Here is a 24054-nt window from a genome sequence, read left to right as displayed (position 1 = left end):
GTTCTGAACACCTCACACCTCACAATATTATTTTTAGTCCTAAAATTTGCACAGAGGTCGCTGGATGGCTAAGCTAAGCGACCCAAGTGGCCGACACAAACACCTGGCCCATCTAGGAGTGGCACTGCAGTGTCACGCAGGATGGCCCTTCCAAAAAACACTCCCCAAACAGCACATGACGCAAAGAAAAAAAGAGGCGCAATGAGGTAGCTGTGTGAGTAAGCTAAGCGACCCTAGTGGCCGACACAAACACCTGGCCCATCTAGGAGTGGCACTGCAGTGTCACGCAGGATGGCCCTTCCAAAAAACACTCCCCAAACAGCACATGACGCAAAGAAAAAAAGAGGCGCAATGAGGTAGCTGTGTGAGTAAGCTAAGCGACCCTAGTGGCCGACACAAACACCTGGCCCATCTAGGAGTGGCACTGCAGTGTCACGCAGGATGGCCCTTCCAAAAAACACTCCCCAAAAGAGCACATGACGCAAAGAAAAAAAGAGGCGCAATGAGGTAGCTGTGTGAGTAAGCTAAGCGACCCTAGTGGCCGACACAAACACCTGGCCCATCTAGGAGTGGCACTGCAGTGTCACGCAGGATGGCCCTTCCAAAAAACACCCCCCAAACAGCACATGACGCAAAGAAAAATGAAAGAAAAAAGAGGTGCAAGATGGAATTGTCCTTGGGCCCTCCCACCCACCCTTATGTTGTATAAACAGGACATGCACACTTTAACCAACCCATCATTTCAGTGACAGGGTCTGCCACACGACAGTGACTGAAATGACGGGTTGGTTTGGACCCCCACCAAAAAAGAAGCAATTAATCTCTCCTTGCACAAACTGGCTCTACAGAGGCAAGATGTCCACCTCATCATCATCCTCCGATATATCACCGTGTACATCCCCCTCCTCACAGATTATCAATTTGTCCCCACTGGAATCCACCATCTCAGCTCCCTGTGTACTTTGTGGAGGCAATTGCTGCTGGTCAATGTCTCCACGGAGGAATTGATTATAATTCATTTTAATGAACATCATCTTCTCCACATTTTCTGGATGTAACCTCGTACGCCGATTGCTGACAAGGTGAGCGGCGGCACTAAACACTCTTTCGGAGTACACACTTGTGGGAGGGCAACTTAGGTAGAATAAAGCCAGTTTGTGCAAGGGCCTCCAAATTGCCTCTTTTTCCTGCCAGTATAAGTACGGACTGTCTGACGTGCCTACTTGGATGCGGTCACTCATATAATCCTCCACCATTCTTTCAATGGGGAGAGAATCATATGCAGTGACAGTAGACGACATGTCCGTAATCGTTGGCAGGTCCTTCAGTCCGGACCAGATGTCAGCATCAGCAGTCGCTCCAGACTGCCCTGCATCACCGCCAGCGGGTGGGCTCGGAATTCTGAACCTTTCCCTCGCACCCCCAGTTGCGGGAGAATGTGAAGGAGGAGATGTTGACAGGTCGCGTTCCGCTTGACTTGACAATTTTCTCACCAGCAGTTCTTTGAACCCCAGCAGACTTGTGTCTGCCGGAAAGAGAGATCCAAGGTAGGTTTTAAATCTAGGATCGAGCACGGTGGCCAAAATGTAGTGCTCTGATTTCAACAGATTGACCACCCGTGAATCCTTGTTAAGCGAATTAAGGGCTCCATCCACAAGTCCCACATGCCTAGCGGAATCGCTCTGTGTTAGCTCCTCCTTCAATGTCTCCAGCTTCTTCTGCAAAAGCCTGATGAGGGGAATGACCTGACTCAGGCTGGCAGTGTCTGAACTGACTTCACGTGTGGCAAGTTCAAAAGGTTGCAGAACCTTGCACAACGTTGAAATCATTCTCCACTGCGCTTGAGACAGGTGCATTCCACCTCCTATATCGTGCTCAGTTGTATAGGCTTGAATGGCCTTTTGCTGCTCCTCCAACCTCTGAAGCATATAGAGGGTTGAATTCCACCTCGTTACCACTTCTTGCTTCAGATGACGGCAGGGCAGGTTCAGGCGTTTTTGGTGGTGCTCCAGTCTTCTGTACGTGGTGCCTGTACGCCGAAAGTGTCCCGCAATTCTTCTGGCCACCGACAGCATCTCTTGCACGCCCCTCTCGTTTTTAAAATAATTCTGCACCACCAAATTCAAGGTATGTGCAAAACATGGGACGTGCTGGAATTTGCCCATATTTAATGCACACACAATATTGCTGGCGTTGTCCGATGCCACAAATCCACAGGAGAGTCCAATTGGGGTAAGCCTTTCTGCGATGATCTTCCTCAGTTGCCGTAAGAGGTTTTTAGCTGTGTGCGTATTCTGGAAAGCGGTGATACAAAGCGTAGCCTGCCTAGGAAAGAGTTGGCGTTTGCGAGATGCTGCTACTGGTGCCGCCGCTGCTGTTCTTGCGGCGGGAGTCCATACATCTACCCAGTGGGCTGTCACAGTCATATAGTCCTCAGCCTGCCCTGCTCCACTTGTCCACATGTCCGTGGTTAAGTGGACATTGGGTACAACTGCATTTTTTAGGACACTGGTGAGTCTTTTTCTGAGGTCTGTGTACATTTTCGGTATCGCCTGCCTAGAGAAATGGAACCTAGATGGTATTTGGTACCGGGGACACAGTACCTCCAACAAGTCTCTAGTTGCCTCTGCAGTAATGATGGATACCGGAACCACGTTTCTCCCCGCCCAGGATGCCAAGGCCTCAGTTATCCGCTTTGCAGCAGGATGACTGCTGTGATATTTCATCTTCCTCACAAAGGACTGTTGGACAGTCAATTGCTTGGTGGAAGTAGTAAAAGTGGTCTTACGAGTACGACTTCCCCTCTGGGATGACCATCGACTCCCAGCAGCAACAACAGCAGCGCCAGCAGCAGTAGGCGTTACACGCAAGGATGCATCGGAGGAATCCCAGGCAGGAGAGGACTCGTCAGAATTGCCAGTGACATGGCCTGCAGGACTATTGGCATTCCTGGGGAAGGAGGAAATTGACACTGAGGGAGTTGGTGGGGTGGTTTGCGTGAGCTTGGTTACAAGAGGAAGGGATTTACTGGTCAGTGGACTGCTTCCGCTGTCGCCCAAAGTTTTTGAACTTGTCACTGACTTATGATGAATGCGCTGCAGGTGACGTATAAGGGAGGATGTTCCGAGGTGGTTAACGTCCTTACCCCTACTTATTACAGCTTGACAAAGGCAACACACGGCTTGACAAATGTTGTCCGCATTTCTGTTGAAATACTTCCACACCGAAGTGCTGATTTTTTTGGTATTTTCACCAGGCATGTCAATGGTCCTATTCCTCCCACGGACAACAGGTGTCTCCCCGGGTGCCTGACTTAAACAAACCACCTCACCATCAGAATCCTCCTGGTCAATTTCCTCCCCAGCGCCAGCAACACCCATATCCTCCTCATCCTGGTGTACTTCAACACTGACATCTTCAATCTGACTATCAGGAACTGGACTGCGGGTGCTCCTTCCAGCACTTGCAGGGGGCGTGCAAATGGTGGAAGGCGCATGCTCTTCACGTCCAGTGTTGGGAAGGTCAGGCATCGCAAACGACACAATTGGACTCTCCTTGTGGATTTGTGATTTCGAAGAACGCACAGTTCTTTGCTGTGCTTTTGCCAGCTTGAGTCTTTTCATTTTTCTAGCGAGAGGCTGAGTGCTTCCATCCTCATGTGAAGCTGAACCACTAGCCATGAACATAGGCCAGGGCCTCAGCCGTTCCTTGCCACTCCGTGTGGTAAATGGCATATTGGCAAGTTTACGCTTCTCCTCCGACAATTTTATTTTAGATTTTTGAGTCCTTTTTTTACTGATATTTGGTGTTTTGGATTTTACATGCTCTGTACTATGACATTGGGCATCGGCCTTGGCAGACGACGTAGCTGGCATTTCATCGTCTCGGCCATGACTAGTGGCAGCAGCTTCAGCACGAGGTGGAAGTCGATCTTGATCTTTCCCTATTTTTGGAACCTCAACATTTTTGTTCTCCATATTTTAATAGGCACAACTAAAAGGCACCTCAGGTAAACAATGGAGATGGATGGATACTAGTATACTTATGGATTGATGAGCGACTGCCGACACAGAGGTAGCTACAGCCGTGGACTACCGTACTGCGTCTGCTGCTAATATAGACTGGATGATAATGATATAAAAAATATATATATAATATCACTACTGCAGCCGGACAGGTATATATTATATAATGACGGACCTGCTGGACACTGTCAGCTCAGCACTGCAGACTCCTAAAGTAAGCTACTAGTAGTATCAAGAAGATAGAAGAAAAAAAAAACACCACAGGTAGGTGGTATACAATTATGGATGGAATAGCGACTGCCGACACAGAGGTAGCTACAGCCGTGGACTACCGTACTGCGTCTGCTGCTAATATAGACTGGATGGTAATGAGATATAAAATATATATATATATCACTACTGCAGCCGGACAGGTATATATTATATAATGACGGACCTGCTGGACACTGTCAGCTCAGCACTGCAGACTCCTAAAGTAAGCTACTAGTATCAAGAAGATAGGGGAAAAAAAACACCACGGGTAGGTGGTATACAATTATGGATGGACGAGCGACTGCCGACACAGAGGTAGCTACAGCCGTGGACTACCGTACTGCGTCTGCTGCTAATATAGACTGGATGATAATGATATAAAATATATATATATATATATATCACTACTGCAGCAGGACAGGTATATATTATATAATGACGGACCTGCTGGACACTGTCAGCTCAGCACTGCAGACTCCTAAAGTAAGCTACTAGTAGTATCAAGAAGATAGAAAGAAAAAAAAAACACCACAGGTAGGTGGTATACAATTATGGATGGACTAGCGACTGCCGACACAGAGGTAGCTACAGCCGTGGACTACCGTACTGCGTCTGCTGCTAATATAGACTGGATGATAATGAGATATAAAATATATATATATCACTACTGCAGCCGGACAGGTATATATTATATAATGACGGACCTGCTGGACACTGTCAGCTCAGCACTGCAGACTCCTAAAGTAAGCTACTAGTATCAAGAAGATAGAAAAAAAACACCACGGGTAGGTGGTATACAATTATGGATGGACAAGCGACTGCCGACACAGAGGTAGCTACAGCCGTGGACTACCATACTGCGTCTGCTGCTAATATAGACTGGATGATAATGATATAAAAAATATATATATATATCACTACTGCAGCCGGACAGGTATATATTATATAATGACGGACCTGCTGGACACTGTCAGCTCAGCACTGCAGACTCCTAAAGTAAGCTACTAGTATCAAGAAGATATAAAAAAAAAAAACACCACGGGTAGGTGGTATACAATTATGGATGGACGAGCGACTGCCGACACAGAGGTAGCTACAGCCGTGGACTACCGTACTGCGTCTGCTGCAGTGCTAATATAGACTGGATGATAATGATATAAAAAATATATATATATCACTACTGCAGCCGGACAGGTATATATTATATAATGACGGACCTGCTGGACACTGTCAGCAGAATGCGTTTATAGAATAAAAACACCACACGACGAGTGTTTAACTTTTTCAGGCAGACAATCACAATATACTGGTGGTCAGTGGTCACTGGTCAGTCACACTGGCACTGGCAGTGGCACTCTGGCAGCAAAAGTGTGCACTGTTAAAATATGTACTCCTGCTATAACTGCTCCCCAGTCTCCCCCACAATTAAGCTGTGTGAGCAGTGAGCACTCAGCACAGTCAGATATACAGTATTACATAGATGATGCAGCACACTGAGGGCACACTGAGGCTGAGCACAGATATGGTATGTGACTGTGTCACACTGTATCGTTTTTTTTCAGGCAGAGAACGGATTAATTAAACTGGTGGTCACTGGTCACACTATCAGCAAGTAGTAGTGGTCACTGGTCAGTCACACTGGCACTGGCAGTGGCACTCTGGCAGCAAAAGTGTGCACTGTTAAAATATGTACTCCTGCTATAACTGCTCCCCAGTCTCCCCCACAATTAAGCTGTGTGAGCAGTGAGCACTCAGCACAGTCAGATATACAGTATTACATAGATGATGCAGCACACTGAGGGCACGCTGAAGCTGAGCACAGATATGGTATGTGACTGTGTCACACTGTGTATCGTTTTTTTTCAGGCAGAGAACGGATTAATTAAACTGGTGGTCACTGGTCACACTATCAGCAAGTAGTACTCCGTCCTAATATGCTCCCCAAAATTAGTAAATCAAGTGTCTCTACTCTCTACTACTCTCTAGTCTACTCTAAACGGAGAGGACGCCAGCCACGTCCTCTCCCTATCAATCTCAATGCACGTGTGAAAATGGCGGCGACGCGCAGCTCCTTATATAGAATCCGAGTCTCGCGATAGAATATGAGCCTCGCGAGAATCCGACAGCGAGATGATGACGTTCAAGCGCGCTTGGGTTAGCCGAGCAAGGCGGGAAGATCCGAGTCTGCCTCGGACCCGTGTAAAAAGCGTGAAGTTCGGGGGGGTTCGGTTTCCGAGAAACCGAACCCGCTCATCACTAGTTTGAACCACTTAAAATGGTGGAGTTGAAATATCTCACTTGGAAGGTGGTCATGTTATTAGCCTTGGCTTCGGCTAGGCGAGTGTCAGAATTAGCGGCTTTATCACATAAAAGCCCCTATCTGGTTTTCCATATGGATAGAGCGGAATTGCGAACCCGTCCTCAATTCCTGCCAAAAGTGGTCTCATCCTTTCATATGAACCAACCTATTGTGGTGCCTGTGGCTACGCGTGACTTGGAGGATTCTGAGTCCCTTGATGTGGTCAGGGCTTTGAAAATTTATGTGGCCAGAACGGCTAGAGTCAGAAAAACAGAAGCACTGTTTGTCCTGTATGCAACCAACAAGATTGGTGCCCCTGCTTCAAAGCAGACCATTGCTCGCTGGATCTGTAACACGATTCAGCAGGCGCATTCTACGGCGGGATTGCCGTTACCTAAATCGGTCAAGTCCCATTCCACTAGGAAGGTGGGCTCTTCTTGGGCGGCTGCCCGAGGGGTCTCGGCACTACAGCTGTGCCGAGCTGCTACTTGGTCGGGTTCAAACACCTTTGCAAAGTTCTATAAGTTTGATACCCTGGCTGAGGAGGACCTCCTGTTTGCTCAATCGGTGCTGCAGAGTCATCCGCACTCTCCCGCCCGTTTGGGAGCTTTGGTATAATCCCCATGGTCCTTACGGAGTCCCCAGCATCCTCTAGGACGTAAGAAAAAATAAGATTTTAAACCTACCGGTAAATCTTTTTCTCGTAGTCCGTAGAGGATGCTGGGCGCCCGTCCCAAGTGCGGACTACTTCTGCAAGACTTGTATATAGTTATTGCTAAAATAAGGGTTATGTTATAGTTTCATCGGTCTTGGACTGATGCTATGTTGTTTCATACTGTAAACTGGTTAGTATATTACAAGTTATACGGTGTGATTGCTATGGCTGGTATGAATCTTGCCCTTGGATTAACAAAATCCTTTCCTTGTACTGTCCGTCTCCTCTGGGCACAGTTTCTCTAACTGAGGTCTGGAGGAGGGGCATAGAGGGAGGAGCCAGTGCACACCCAGATCTAAAGTCTTTCTTAAAGTGCCCATGTCTCCTGCGGAGCCCGTCTATCCCCATGGTCCTTACGGAGTCCCCGGCATTCTCTACGGACTACGAGAAAAAGATTTACCGGTAGGTTTAAAATCTTATTTTTACATTTTCTGAATATAATAACCCATTGGGCTTGAATATATGGTTAAAAAAAATATTTATTTTATACTAATAACATAACTGTATTTATAACCTGCGCTCCCTTGGTGAATTGATTTTTACCTCTTTTCTGTAGTTCTAGATGTTCACTGCTCCGTGCATCAAGGATATGGGGGCCGATTTATCAGAGCTTGGAGAGAGATAAAGTGGAGAGGGCTAAAGCAACGGGTTTAGTCTGAAATACCTACAATCAAAATCCCAAAGGTCAAAATCCCGACAAGTTCAAAATACCAACATTTAAAATACAGTCAAGGTCAAAATACAGGCATTTAAAATGTTAACAGGTCAAAAAGTCGACACAAGTTTTTCACTGTTTTTTGCCGTGTATGTCAACATAGGCACCGTATAATTGTACCGCGTTGCGCAGGCGCGGTGCCTCGCTTCGCTCGGCACACTATTGTATTCCCCCTCCAGGTCCACTGAGATGGTAAAGTATGAACAAGTCAGTTTCAATGATAAAAAAACATGACAAACTCATGTCGACTTTTCAACCTGTCGACATTTTAAACGTCGGTATTTTGACCTTGTCGGGATTTTGACAGTCGGTCAATGGTTGTCGGGATTTTGATCATTAGGATTTTGATGGTAGGTAAATTGACCACATCCCAAAGCAACAACCAATCAGCTCCTAACTGTCATTTTCAAACACAGTCTGTAACATAATAGTTAGAAGCTGATTGGCTAACACTTTATCTCTTTCCAAACCTGCCCCGTGGTGAAGTACGAGGCATCCGACCATAGGGGTAATTCAGACCTGATCGCTAGGGTGCGTTCTTTGCATCCCTGCGATCAGATAGTCGCCGCCCATAGGGGAGTGTATTTTCACTTTGCAAGTGTGCGAACGCATGTGCAGCCGAGCGGTACAAAAAAACGTTGTGCAGTTTCTGAGTTGCCCAGGACTTACTCAGCCCTTGCGATCACTTCAGCCAGTCCGGGCCCAGAATTGACGTCAGACACCCGCCCTGCAAACGCTTGGACACGCCTGCGTTTTTCCAAACACTCCCTGAAAACGGTCAGTTGACACCCACAAACACCTTCTTCCTGTTAATCACCTTGCGATCGGCTGTGCGAATAGATTCTTCGTAAAACCCATCGCACAGCAACAATCCGCTTTGTACATGTGCTAAGCGCCTGCGCATTGCGGTGCATATGCATGCGCAGTTCTGACCTGATCGCTGTGCAGCGAAAAACGCTAGCGAGCGATCAGGTCTGAAATTACCCCCATTATCTGTGCTTTTCAAACGACTGAACTCACAAACGTGCATTGCCTGGTGTGAGGAGTAATTTGGTCACTGCAATACGGCTGTGCTATACTGCTCTGTGACATTAGCATCAGACAGCTGATCAGCTCATGAAGCCCCTCAGATAAATCCACAGATATCATGGTCCTAGAGTGTATCCTCACTCTCACCCAATATGCTGATGTTTTTCCTTCTGAGGTCCATGCAGACATCACACGCCACTTCTAGGATAAGTGAAGCTACTGCTCCCGTGCTACAGTATGACAGTTTCAAAAATTCCAGCTATTTTTATCACTCTATAGAATAACTCACGTTTCACTACTCGATAGAAGTCATAGAGAAAGACAAGTACTTGCACAGGGGCACTTTTAAGACATCAGTGAGCCCAGGGTACACATCCATACCTGCATGCAAAACATGGAGGCTGTCCATTCCTCCCATAGTCCCAGTTGCAGGACTACCGTCAAAAGGGCTGTGGGGCATTGTTTAATGTGTTCTAATCAGTGCTTAAAGTGGTCCTAGAGAGGTGGTGGAACTCACCCCCCTCCCCACGGCGCCCAAGAAATAAAGGTATTGCGCGCGCCGTAGGCGCGCGCAGCAAAAAGGGGGTGTGGTCTAAAAAAAGGGGCGTGGTCACGCAATAGTAATAATGCCCACAGTAGTAGTACCCAAGTGGAAATTTTGAAGTGGGGGTATGGAAAAGTGAAGGGTGCAATTATGTGCGCGCCGAAAGCGCGTGCACTCCTGACAAGGGGGCGTGGCCACGCAAAAGGGGGCGTGCCCTTCAGTGTAGTTTACCACATTATATACCCCTTATACACATTATGCACCACAATAGTAGGACCCCTTTCACATTATAGCTCACAGTATGAGCCGAAATTCACATTTATACCACACAGTATGAGCCACATTCATATTACACCACACAGTATGAGCCAAATTCACATTACACCACACAGTATGAGACGAAATTCACATTATAGCACACGGTATGAGCCGAAATTCACATTATAGCACACGGTATGAGCCGAAATTCACATTATAGCACACAGAATGAGCCAAAATTCACATTATAGCACAGAGAATGAGCCGAAATTCACATTATAGAGTGACAGAGTGATAGGGAGAGTGACAGCAGGGACATGGAAAGTGACAGCAGGGACATGGAAAGTGACAGCAAGGGAATACAGTAAAGACTAGGGAGAGAGAAAGGCAGCAGGTTAGATTACCTGTTTAGCAGCGGCGGTGGTCTGCGGTGCTGTGGATGAGTAGGCTGTGGTAGGCGTGACGTGGAGGAGGCTGTGGGCCTCGGAGATAGTGCGGAGGAGGAGGCTGTGGGTGCGCAGAGGTCCGAGGGCGGGGCGGCAGAAGAGGCTGAGGGCGGCTGCAGTGGATCTGGAACCAGGCTGGCTTTATTATCCCTGCCGCCGCATCGAGCTCCTGTGACCACGGCGCTAATATTTCAAAACTGCTGCGGACCGGCAGCCAATCAGCGACAGATTTGAACTAGTAGCGCCGCGGTCACAGGAGCTCGATGCAGCGGCAGGGATAATAAAGCCGGCCTGGTCCCAGATCCGCTGCAGCTGGGAGTCTGGAACCAGGGCTTCCAGTGCGGCGGCGATGGTAGGGGTGGAGCAACGGAGAGCGGACCGGGAACGCAGCTTCTTTGTCGGCCCATACAGTAATGCCCCCAGCAGTAGCACCCCTTATACAATGCCCACAGTAGTAGTGCCCCTTATGCAATGCCCCCAACAGTAGTGCCCCTTATGAAGTGCCCCCTTTACAATGCCCTCATTAGCTGTGCACCTCATCAGTAATGCCCTTAATGGTAATGCCCCTGTGTAGTATTGCCCCTAGTCGTTTAGCCCCTGTAGTTTAGCCCCAGTAGTCATGCCCATACTGGTAATGCCCCTGCAGTTATGACCCCAGCAATTTACTCACCCCCCCCCTCTAGTTTAGCCTTTGAGTGGTAATGCCCCCAGTAGTTTTGCCCTCATGTAGTTTGCCCCATGTAGTTTAGCCCCCAGTGGTAATGCCCCCTGCAGTTGTGGCCCCAGTTGTTTAGCCCCTGTAGTTTAGCCCCCATGTAGTTTGCCAAAGTTAGTAATGTCCCTAGTAGTTTGCCCCCTTGTAGTTATACCCCCAGTAGTTTAGCTCCTGTAATTATGCCCCCTTGTAGTTTAGCCCCCAGTAGTAATGCTGCCAGTAGTTTGCCCCTTTGTAGCTTGCCCCCTTGTAGTAATGCCCCCAGTAGTTTGCCCCCAGTAGTTTGCCCCAGCAGTAAAGCCCCCCAGTAGTTTGCCCCCAGTACTAGAGCCCCCCAGTAGTTTGCCCCTCTGTAGTTTGCCCCAGTAGTAAAGGCCCCCAGTAGTTTGCCCCCAGTACTAGAGCCCCCCAGTAGTTTGCCCCTCTGTAGTTTGCCCCAGTAGTTTGCCCCCAGTACTAGAGCCCCCCAGTAGTTTGCCCCAGCAGTAAAGCCCCCCAGTAGTTTGCCCCCAGTACTAGAGCCCCCCAGTAGTTTGCCCCTCTGTAGTTTGCCCCAGTAGTAAAGGCCCCCAGTAGTTTGCCCCCAGTACTAGAGCCCCCCAGTAGTTTGCCCCTCTGTAGTTTGCCCCAGTAGTTTGCCCCCAGTACTAGAGCCCCCCAGTAGTTTGCCCCAGCAGTAAAGCCCCCCAGTAGTTTGCCCCCAGTACTAGAGCCCCCCAGTAGTTTGCCCCTCTGTAGTTTGCCCCAGTAGTAAAGGCCCCCAGTAGAAACGCCTGTGGTACACATATAGGGAAGAGGGAGGGAGGGGGGGGGGGGAGAACTATACTTACCTAGCCCCGGTCCCGCCGCAGTCCTCTCTCGCCGCCCGCTCCTCTGCACTATGAGAGAGACGTCATGACGTCTCTCCCATAGCGCGCACTGACAGAGCCGGAAGCCGGAGCTCAGTACTGAGCTCCTGCCTCCGGCTGCCGCTGCGGAGAGGGAGACGGGCGCCCGCTGGTAACGCGATCTCAGCGGGCGCCCGGCATCTCCCTGCAGCGCCGCCTGGGACATCGGGTTAGGTGAGCCGGGGGAGGCGGAACTGCGTTCCGTCTCCTGGTGGAACTGACGGAACGCAGTTCCGGCCCGTTCCGGCTCACTTTAACCCCTGGTTCTAATTATTCAATTTAAAATGTTATTAGGTATTCTAACAGCAAAGTTATTCTTTCTCATGGGTGCAGCGTATAATCATTTTCCCACTGTTAAAATATTATGTTCAGATCTGTCACCAAGGCAAGATTGGTGTGTCAGGTTTGCTATACAGGTTGAGTATCCCTTATCCAAAATGCTTGGGACCAGAGGTATTTTGGATATCGGATTTTTCCGTATTTTGGAATAATTGCATACCATAATGAGATATCATGGCAATGGGACCTAAATCTAAGCACAGGATGCATTTATGTTTCATATACACCTTATACACACAGCCTGAAGGTCATTTTAGCCAATATTTTTTATAACTTTGTGCATTAAACAAAGTGTGTCTACATTCACACAATTCATTTATGTTTCATATACACCTTATATACACAGTCTGAAGGTCATTTAATACAATATTTGTAATAACTTTGTGTATTAAACTAAGTTTGTGTACATTGAGCCATCAGAAAACAAAAGTTTCACTATCTCACTCTCGATCAAAAAAGTCCGTATTTCGGAATATTCCGTATTTCGGATATTTGGATATGGGATACTCAACCTGTATAACTACTGTATATAACGATGAACAACATTATAATCATATATAGGGTCTATTGTCTTGCTGGGAGCAGGGCCGGATTAAGCCTTGGGGGTGCCAGGGGCACTTAAAATAAGGGGCCCCAGGGGAAGGGATGAATATTAGTTTGTGCATACCTCCAAATATGACCCATTCCAGGAGGGATAAAATGCTCTCTACCTGGACTTCCCTCTTAATATAGTATTGGTGTCACCTGTGTTGAACGATTCAATTGATAAGAAAGGTGTTTCAACACAGGTGATTGCAATCATAACAGAAGAAAGAAGTCCAGGTAGAGAGCCTGTTATCCCTCCTGGGTCATGTTGGGAGGTATGGATTGTGTATATTAAATTTAAACCAATGGTGTATATTAGATTTAAACTAATAGTTTAATAATGCCTGGGCACTGGGCTCCACCTAATTGTAATTGTAAGACAACTATTTCATAAAAATAAATCTTGTAGTGGGACAAAGACAAATTAAACAAGCTTAAAATACACATAGAAAAATAAAATCTATCATTTATCTTGTCACATGTAATAATAGCAGCAGCCTCTGTACTACTTACACACTGGGACAGGACTCAGGAGAACTCTGTGTGTGTCTCTCTCTACACATACATTAGATAACAGGTTATACAGGACCCAGACAGCCAGGTGCAGAAGTGGAAAAGCTGGGGTCCCTGTGTCACTTACAGCTCTCTCCACCCTCCTATCTCTCCTCTGGTCAGAAAGCTCTGTCGGTATCTCAACTTCTGTGTCTCTGCCTGTAATGCATAACTGTCCTGCTCACATTCTGGCTGCTGGTTCTGCTGCTGCTTAAGAGGGAAAGCTAGTGTTATCAGTGTGCTCCATCCAGGGGGCCCCCTGACAAAGAGGGGCCCAAATTACGGTATGCCTTGCGCCCCCTCAACTTCCTTAATCTGGCTATGGCTAGGACCAAAATGGACTCTTTTTTTTATTTTTTACCATAGATGCTTCACAAAAACTGCGTCTACAAAATATTCCCTCTATTTTATTCTGTGTCTTTTTTTTTTCTCCTAAGAGTTTGTGTGTTTGTTGTAGTTTGTTTTTGTTACTCATTTGTATACCTTGTGCACTTATTTATACTTATTACGGACATTATTGGGGTAATTCATGTAGGGACATAATCTGATTATTATTTAAGGGCACAAAAATAATTTTTTCTTTAATCAACTTTGAGGTTTAATTGCGGCTGACATCTTCAGGTTTTGCTTAGCCTTGGTCTGGATCATCACAGCTAGACGTTAGAAAGGATAGAGCTTGGTAAACTTTTGATTTTGACAGCCCCACGTCTGGAGGTTATGCAATATATATTGTTATTTTTGATAATAATAATAATAATAAAAATACTTTGTGGAACATAACCCCTGGAGAGACGTGTACACATGGCCATTCCAACAGAAGAGTCAGTTTTCCCATGATCACTCAGCCCACAGACACACCATAACTTCACTTTCACTAAGGACAATGGGGGTGATTCCGAGTTGTTCGCTCGCTAGCTGCTTTTAGCAGCATTGCACACGCTAGGCCGCCGCCCTCTGGGAGTGTATCTTCGCTTAGCAGAATAGCAAACGAAAGATTAGCAGAATTGCGAATAGAAAATTCTTAGCAGTTTCTGAGTAGCTCCAGACCTACTACTACACTGCGATCAGCTCAGCCCGTTTCGTTCCTGGTTTGACGTCACAAACACGCCCTGCGTTCGGACAGCCACTCCCCCGTTTCTCCAGACACTCCCGCGTTTTATCCTGGCACGCCTGCGTTTTTCCGCACACTCCCAGAAAACGCTGAGTATCCGCCCAGAAACACCCACTTCCTGTCAATCACACTCCGATCACTTCAACGATGAAAATTCTTCGTTCTGCCGTGAGTAAATCTACTAAGTTTTGAGCTAAATTACTTAGCGCATGCGCACTGCGTACCATGCGCATTTTCGCATTAATCGCTCCGTTGTGAAAATCGGCAACGGGCGAACAACTCGGAATGACCCCCATGTGTCCAACTCCAAACTGATCCTCCTTAAAGTGCACCTGTCACCAGGCCGTCACCATAATGCAACTGAAACAATCTATCAAAAATCTTTATTGTTTTAAAGACACCGTAAAATATGGCTTTATAAGTGGACGACAGGTTCACTTTAAAGTTAATGTACATATTAATACATCTCAAGATCCCTATGGCGTTAATACTCTTCTTCAATGTTCTGAAACACTGGGCTTGATTCCGAGTTGGACGTAGAGCAGCATCATTATACGTATTTATGCAGCAACTGATTGTGTTCAATGTGAGATGCACGATTGCAGTGGTGCAAATCCGTCTCGGTGGGGTAAATTTACTAAGATGGGAGTTCTATTTAAGATGGGATGTTGCCCATAGCAACCAATCAGACTCTACTTCTCATTTATCTAGCACCTGCTTGATGATAAAACCTGGAATCTGATTGGTTGCTAACACCCCATCTTAAATAGAACTCCCATCTTAGTAAATTTACCCCGGTGTGTCTTTAGAAGCACTATTGATGCACCATCAAAACTTACCTTCTAGCTGGCACAGTTTGTACTTCTGAACATGGCGTCCTGTGCGAGCGACGCTACTGTGTCCGGCTAGCCACCCCCGTTACCTCTCAGGAGCGTCTACCGAAATCCACTCTCCCTGCGACAGAATTTGTTTTGCATCTCCTAGCGCAGAGCATTGCGACACATGTGCGGCTCGGACGCATGTGCAGACATAAGTCATCGGCCGCTGTCGTGCACAATTGCCGCTACGTCTCCTCTGAATTAGGCCCATAACTTTCAGACATTCGTGAGTATAATCTTACATACTGTAGGACACACTCACTCAGATTACCCAGCATTCACCCCTCTCTCTCTCTCCTCTTCACGCTCATATTCTACAGATAAAATACAGATTTCTTTTCATATTTTTTTTTTTTTATCCTGAAGAAGAAAATAGTATTTTTCATACAAAAATGCGTCTTTTATCACCAAGTTTTTGTTTAAATTTTCCATACGTCCTTTTTTTTGTTTTAAATGTTTTTCAAAATATAGAAATACAGCCAAGACACTGCGGAGAGGGGAGGGTCTCTGCAGTCTGTGAATAAGTCAGGATGGGGAGGGGGAGTGTTTGACTGGGTGGGTGTCAGACCAACGTGTAAGACTTGGAGTAAGCTCCAGCTCCTTGTTTCTGTGCCCGACCCCCTCCAGAGCTGCTCATTTCCAGCAAAGAGTCCCGGGAGCCCCCCATCTTACTGTGCTGGGCAGGCAGGCGATTTTCTAAAGGTCCAGCAGAAGCAGCAGTAGGGTCGGCAGGGGCAGAAGGCGCTGTGGCTGCTGGTGCCGACGGGGCAGAGGCTGATGCTCCGGCCATGTGAAGAGTCCGCTGAGGTAAATTAACACCAGATGGGGTTGGGTGTGAAAGGCCAGGCGGGGGCTTGGCACCTGGCTCTAGAGTAAGATGGCGGGAGTGGTAACCCCGATTCAGATTGCGCATAGACGCTTCTCGTGGCGGTACCACAGGGCAAGAGTCATGGGGGTCTGGCTTACGAAAGTGGGGATCCGATTTCATGTAGAGTGGGAGGTTGCAATATTCACCTGCAAATGGAGGAAAGAAGAAAACGTGAGAGCGATAATGCAACGGAAAAGGCTTAGACACAGTTCATCTTCGTCTTTTGTATGCTTTGCCCTTTCGATAATAACGATGTACTGTACAAAAACCACAACATCATTAACATAGTTTCACGTGTTGAAACAAATTATGGGCCTAATTCAGACCTGATCGCTGCTCTGTGTTTTTGCAGATGGCTGCAATCAGATAGCCGCCGCCCATAGAGAGTGAAAACCTGCCCCGTGCACGTGTGTGAATGCATGCGTACGCCGTGTGAAAACTTCGCCAGACAGCGGACATCTGCAAATCCCTTCACAACTCAATCACCATCGAATGATTTTTCCAGTCTGTACAGTTTGTGCGGGTGTGGTATTGAAAGTCGACAGTAACTAGGTCGACAATGTCTAGGTCGACCACTGTTGGTCGACAGTAACTAGGTCGACAGGGTGTCTAGGTTGACAGGGTCTTTAGGTCGACATGTTCTAGGTCAAAAGGTCGACATGAGTTTTTCATGTTATTTTGGTGTCGTTTTCTTCGTAGAGTGACCGGGAACCCCAATTAGTGCACCGCGTCCCCTCGCATGGCTCACTTCGCTCGCCATGCTTCGGGCATGGTGCCTTCGCTCCGCTACCGCTTCGCTCGGCACAGATTACCGTGCCAATCGTAGTCCACGTGGATCGTTAAGTATGAAAAGGTTCAAAAAAAGAAAAAAATTGTGAAAAACTCATGTCGACCTTTTGACCTGTCGACCTAAAACATGTCGACCTAAAGACCCTGTCGACCTAGACACCCTGTCGACCTAGTTACTGTCGACCAATAGTGGTCGACCTAGACATTGTCGACCTAGTTACTGTCGACTTTCAGTCCGGATCCCCTCTGTGCGTAGCCCAGGACCTACTCCTACAGTGCGATAGAAACAGGCTGATCGGGGTCAGAGCTGACGTCACACACCCGCCCTGAAAACACTTGGGAACGCCTGCGCTTTTTCCTGACACTCCCAGAAAACGGCCAGTTACTACCCCCAAATGCCCACTTCCTGTCAATTATCCTGCGTTCGCCTAGCGATCAAAACAAACCTGGGATTTTTTCGCAGTTTGGCCTCGCGCCTGCGCATTATGATCCGTACGCATGCGCAGTCATTCCATAATCGTCTGCTGTGCGTTTTCGCACAACAGCGTTCAGGTCTGAATTAGGCCCTATATACAGTATAACTGTTTGGCAATAGCCCTAGGGATAAGAAGGTTGCTATCACTAAAAAAACACCATTATAGTAAAAGGAATAGGGGGAAACACAACAGATTCGGTTTGGAAAAAGTGATGCTGTTTCGGCGTTAATGCGACAGGATTTAAAGTTGCATTAAAAAAAAAAAAAAAAAGTGCATTAAGTCCAGCCACAGAAATGCAGAAACACGGCCACGGGTCCCAACCTATTCCATTTCTATGTGGCAAACATGGGTATTATATAGCACTGATGAAAGAATAGGCAATTTCCAACCAGTGCATTATACATTTGCCGTAAATACTGGATACTAGTCATGGAACATACAGAATAATATTGGCATGTCAATAACAGAAAGCTGCTTACTCTTCGCTCGGTGGGGGATGGGCACAGCCACATTCTTGGTTGGATCGCTGTCCTGTGGTTTTGGGGGGGATGCAGTGAAGCGGCAGATGCCGGGTTCCGAAGGGGTACTCATGGAGGTCATGCTGTCTCCGTTGTCATTGGTTCCTGTCGTCATCTGATCTGAAGAGCTGTCTGAGATAAAGCACTCCGTGATCTCAAACTTGGCATGCTGCAGCTGCTCTTCCAGCTTGGCGTGCTCGTAGGCACGTGCCAGTTCTTCGTATGTGGAGGAGGCGCTCTCTGTGGAGACCATGCTGTTCCGGCCCTTATCTGCAAGGCAAGGAAGGGAGATGCCATATCTTCACCCGCCATGTACATGTAAACACACTGGAGAATTTGGAGGCAAACCATATCACAGATGAATGAATTCCTATAAATACCAGCTGTGCATACAGGAAGAAGGCTGGTACATTAACAGGCCATTATGTAAGGCTATCAAGTGTTCCAATTTTTATCACATAGGTTATCTCATATCAGAGGAAGAGGTTCCTGTAAGCAGTGTACAACATTTGTCAATCAATGCTAATTTCCTGTTCACAGGTGGTGCGTTTATATTATCAAAGACAATGCCCCGATCATTACGGTATGTTTACTCTAATGAGTGTAATCCCCACTTCTGCGTGTCATCACTTTATCAATCCCTTTTGTAACTCTTTTGTAAGATTTAATCTGCAACCTTTTGCCCAGCAATAATTTACCCTAATGTTATACGCACCTTCACCCATTGGGCCTGTACGACAGCAGCACCTACCCCTTATCCTATCCTGTTTCTTATCTCATATACTGTAGCTACAAAATATAATTCTTGTACTGAGAACTTTCTCTTTAATCTAATTGGATGTACACCTTAATGATTTTGAAAATACCATTTCTCAGACCCAGGTCCAATAATATTTTTGACGTGTGCACCAACATGCTAATGGCTATAATATATTGATATTACTGTGGAATTAATATTGTTCAATATTATACCACTTAAGTTGTCATTTTGCTGAGTACATGAATGTGTGGGGTGAATGGAGATAATGATTTAGTATAACGGCTTATATTTTATATATCATTCACAGTGAATAGGAAGGTTAACAAAAAGGGGAAATATTACAGTTGGGGAATCTACTGTTAGTTAGATCCAGTATTACTATGATGGATTTTTAAATAGTATTTCCATTTAACTTAATACATATACTGTGGAACTGTTCCTTGTAGCAGTGTATATATAAGGAATATTTCTGAACATAACTAGGGCTCATTCATTCTAAAGTGTCGTATATCCGATATACCCAGCACCTAAAAAATAGCTTATTGCACCTTTAGAGGATACTACCTGAACTATACCCAAGGTTGTGCATACTGAAAACTTATAGTGATATAGAAATTGTTGTGATAGCCTTTAGAAGAATGTTATAAAACAGAGAGCCTGCCCTAAAAAAGTGTTATTCGTTATTCCATTGGTATACTGTGTCAGCGTATTGGAAGGTGAGGAATGACTGTACCTGTGTCCTGAGACAGACTGGCGCTATAACTGTCACTCTCCGTCACAGTGATGCCATGTTGAGAGCCCACAGTCCTCCAGTCAGAAGTCAGAGTCCGTGCTGGGGTGGAACTCTGGCACTTGGTGAGTGTCCACTGACTTGAGTATCTGTTCCTGGTGCTGTGAGCAGACTTCACACTCTTTCGTGAAACTGGATCTACACGAAAGTGATTCAGTGAGTTTGGTTTTTAACAGGACTTAGAAAGTAAGACAAGAAAGAGATGTAGGCTACTTTACAGAACAACAACATCATAGACAACAGTAAAATATTTTATGGCGACAAATATGGCAGCTTGAAAGGGCTGAATTCTATGCAACACAATTCGTGATACGGTCATTATCCAACTTTGTGTTTTCCATTATAAGCACAGTTATGGTATGCTTGCACACTTGCTGCAATTTATGGGAAGTTAGGCATGAATTGGCCTCATTGGTTGAAGTACATGGTCTAGATTTATCAAGTCTTGGAGAGTGATAAATTGCACGGTGATAAAGTACCAACCAATCAGCTCCTAACTGCCATGTCACAGGCTGGGTTTGAAAAATGTCAGTTAGGAGTTTATTAGCTGGTACTTTATCTCCGTCCACTTTATTTCCGTCCAAGTCTTAGTAAATAGACCCCTTAATCACCGTGCTATTTATCACTCTCCAAGGCTTGATAAATCTAAGCCTAGATGTGCATATAGTGTTTCACAATGGAACAATGTCTGGATTGATCACTTCCAATCATTAGACATATATGGATGAATCCAGGGAGATTTTAGATTCCTACTATGTTCATAGAATTCTAGAGGGAACCAAGCACCACGCCATTCTATAAGAACCAGAAAGAACATGCCTTAAGGAGAACCACAATAGGGATGAAACTAATTGTAGTATAGGTAGGATTGTCATACTGTATGTCCAAGTTTTCTCTCAACACTTCCTCTTTTATTCTTTAATATAGACTTTGCTATCATTCATACTCCTAATGTACCCAAAGTAATTGGATAAATGGAGATAGATTGCACAGTTGTGTAGCCATATGCTAATATGAATTATGAGATGGACTATACGGTTTGAGGAAACTTTGGGTCACAAGGACGTTCTGGTTGTTAATTGTACTTTCTCATCTTCTCTTGCCTATCGGAATAAATTGGTTAACTTATGAAGTTCTTTCATCATATACAGCTCCCTCCCGAATGAACGTTGCTATGACAGTGGAAGCGGACGTGTGGCTCCAGCATTTTTGCAATTGTCTGTGTTAGTGCACAGCAGCTTCAGCGTACCGAAGTAGTTTACAGCTCCCTTTTATTATTTTTTAATATCTGCCCACAGCGGTCTCTCTATTGTGTCGGATGTACCTTTGTCATTGTACATTATAATGTGCGCTATGTTTATTTACCAGATGCAGGTCCATCAATATCTGTACTCAGATAGTTATGGCATCTCCCGTACAGGATGATAGGGAGAAGCTATAGACAAGCAAATACAAAGACGCCAGCATAATGCAGTGAGCCTCAATAGGAACCGATGAATAGAAGCTAGTCAACAATTGAATCGTTTAGTGATGTCGGTTTCGGGTGCATATAGGGAACAGCACAGAAGTGCTTTTAGAATTGTCTGCCAGTGCTCGGTAATGATGAAAATGAAATCAACCTTTCCATGAGTGACAGCTGAATGGCAGCCTTAATAGTGTGGTTGAAGAATAGACTCTAAATTGATGCAAGGACAATAATAAATGCACGATTAAAACAAATCTACACTATGTTTGGACTAACAATGCTGGATAAGGCGTCAGACTGTTGGCTTCCTGGGATTGGTGATAAATTGGCCCATAAACAGGAGCAAAAACAGTGACCAGAAATAAAACAGCGAAACACAACACATAAGTTCAGAGCAAGGAATGTAAAGTGGGTTAATGCATATATTATTATACATTTCATCAGCTGAACGACAGTCACCTGTAATTATATTCACATTGCGTGCCTGTATTAAAATGTGGACAGGGTTACACCCATCTATGCGACCACATCAGCCCTACCCATGTGCTTGGGTTCATGGCTGTTATCGCTGCGCCAGCCTTATCCTTGGTGCAAGAAATCCCTCTGAAAGCAGTATGCGCTCATAATGTCGACGCACAAGTGTCAACATGGTCTGAATATCGACATAACATAATGTTGACATTTTGAATGCTGACAATAGAATGTTGACAGCCAATTATCTACAATTTTAGGGTTAAGGGTTAGCCTTAGTGGCAGGTTAGGCTGTGGCTAGGGTCAGGTTAAGGGTTAGCCTTAGTGGCAGGGTTAGGCTGTGGCCAGGGTCAGGTTAAGGGTTAGCCTTAGTGGCAGGGTTAGGCTGAGGCTAGGGTCAGGTTAAGGGTTAGCCTTAGTGGCAGGTTAGGCTGTGGCTAGGGTCAGGTTAAGGGTTAGCCTTAGTGGCAGGGTGGCTAGGGTCAGGTTAAGGGTTAGCCTTAGTGGCAGGGTTAGGCTGAGGCTAGGGTCAGGTTAATGGTTAGCCTTAGTGTCAGGGTTAGGCTGTAGCTATGGTCAGGTTTAGGGTTAGCCTTAGTGGCAAGGTTAGGTTGTGGCTAGGGTTAGCCTTAGTGGCAGGGTTAGGTTGTGGCTAGGGTCTTGTTTAGGTTTAGCCTTAGTGGCAGGGTTAGGCTGTGGCTAGGGTCAGATTTAGGGTTAGCCTTAGTGGTAGGGTTAGGCTGTGGCTATGGTCAGGTTTAGGGTTAACCTTAGTAGCAGGGTTATAGTAGGTTGTGGCCAGGGTCTGGTTTAGGGTTAGCCTTAGTGGCAGGTTTAGGCTGTGGCTAGGGTAAGGTTTAGGGTTAGCCTTAGTGGCAGGGTTAGACTTGCTAGGGTCAGGTTTAGGGTTAGCCTTAGTGGAAGGGTTAGGCTGTGGCTAGGGTCAGGTTTAAGGTTAGACTACTGTACGTGGCAGGTTAGGCTGTGGCTAGGGTCAGGTTTAGGGTTAGACTAAGTGGAAGGGTTAGGCTGTGGCTAGGGTCAGGTTTAGGGTTAGACTAAGTGGCAGGGTTAGGCTGTGGCTAGGGTCAGGTTTAAGGTTAGACTACTGTACGTGGCAGGTTAGGCTGTGGCTAGGGTCAGGTTTAGGGTTAGACTAAGTGGCAGGTTAGGCTGTGGCTAGGGTCAGGTTTAGGGTTAGACTATGTGGCAGGTTAGGCTGTGGCTATGGTCAGGTTTAGGGTTAGACTAAGTGGCAGGTTAGGCTGTGGCTATGGTCAGGTTTAGGGTGTATAGCCCGCTGCTATGATCCTCAGTGATGTGCGGTGGGGTGAGGCCAATGAGGCAGACCCTTTACTGTCATACTAACGTTTGTGCCAGAGTTTTGACTGTATAAAGTATTTATTATTATTATTACTATTAGCAGTTTCTTATATAGCACAGCATATTCCGTTGCGCTTTACAATTAGAACAGTTATAGAACAAAACTGGGCAAAAACAGACAGACATAGAGGTAGGAAGGCACCGCTCGCAAGCTTACAATCTATAGGGAAATCTGCATTGATACACAAGGATAGATGCTACTGTGCCTATTGCATAATGGTCCACCAGATTGCTAGGTTCTTAATGGGTTGTATGATATGATCGAGATCCGGTCTGAAGATCGACACTGTCTAGGTCGACAATGTTTAGGTCAACAGTCACTAGCTCGACAGGGTTGGAAGGTCAACAGGGTTTTTAGGTCGACAGGTCAAAAGGTCGACATGAGTTTTAAAAAAAAAAAATCTTTTTTTGAACTTTTTCATACTTAACGATCCACGTGGACTACGATTGGAACGGTAATCTGTGACAAGCGAAGCGAGGCACCTTGCCCGAAGCATGGTGAGCGAAGCGAGCCATGCGGGGGACACGGTGCACTAATTGGGGTTCCTGGTCACTCTATGAAGAAAACGACACCAAAAAACAACAACTCATGTTGACCATTTGACCTGTCGACCTAGCACATGTCGACCTGGAAACCCTGTTGACCTTCCAACCCTGTCGACCTATTGACTGTCGACCTATAGTGGTCGACCTAAACATTGTCGACCTAGACACTGTTGATCTAATGATCCACATGGAAGACAAGATATGTGATGTTATGTGTACTGTACAGAGAGGATGTAATTAGATAGGGAAGCATTGAAGGTTATGCGGGTGGGTCTGGAGTTTGATAGGTTTGTCTGAAGTGGTGAGTTTTCAGGGAACGTTTAAAGGTTTGGAGACTAGAGGTGAGTCTTATTGTGCGTGGGAGGGCATTCAACAGAGATATGGGTCATTAGGTCGACCACACTTAGGTCGACAGTCATTAGGTCGACCACTATTAGTTGACATGCATTAGGTCTACATGGTCACTAGGTCGACATGGTCATTAGGTCGACATGAACAAGGTCAACATGGATAAAGGTCGACATGCGTTGTTTTACTTTTTTTGGTGTTGTTCTCTTCGTAAAGTGACCGGGAACCCCAATTAGTGCACCATGTCCCCTCGCATGGCTTGCTTCGCTCGCCATTCTTCGTGCAAGGTT

At 46.2% G+C, this 24054-nt stretch overlaps 1 protein-coding gene across 4 annotated transcripts in view; it reads right to left on the bottom strand.

Annotated features, from left to right (window-relative positions):
• Window positions 1-14822: 14822 nt before the first annotated feature.
• The window catches only part of DSCAML1 (DS cell adhesion molecule like 1), a 392568-nt gene continuing 383336 nt past the window's right edge, over window positions 14823-24054 (bottom strand). For 2 of the 4 annotated variants that reach the window (XM_063943605.1, XM_063943606.1), the window contains exons 31-33: window positions 19495-19689; window positions 17963-18271; window positions 14823-16364 (exon numbers count right to left, since the gene is read on the bottom strand). In XM_063943605.1, the coding sequence (XP_063799675.1) occupies window positions 15913-16364; window positions 17963-18271; window positions 19495-19689 (956 nt within the window). In that variant the 3' untranslated portion in view covers window positions 14823-15912. The remainder of the gene's footprint in view (window positions 16365-17962; window positions 18272-19494; window positions 19690-24054) is intronic. The other 2 variants (XM_063943607.1, XM_063943608.1) reach the window with 1 other exon arrangement.

Source organism: Pseudophryne corroboree, chromosome 10, assembly GCF_028390025.1.
Source record: "Pseudophryne corroboree isolate aPseCor3 chromosome 10, aPseCor3.hap2, whole genome shotgun sequence".
In the NCBI taxonomy this organism is placed as follows: Eukaryota; Metazoa; Chordata; class Amphibia; order Anura; family Myobatrachidae; genus Pseudophryne; species Pseudophryne corroboree.
This window is presented reverse-complemented; position numbering and strand designations above follow the sequence as displayed.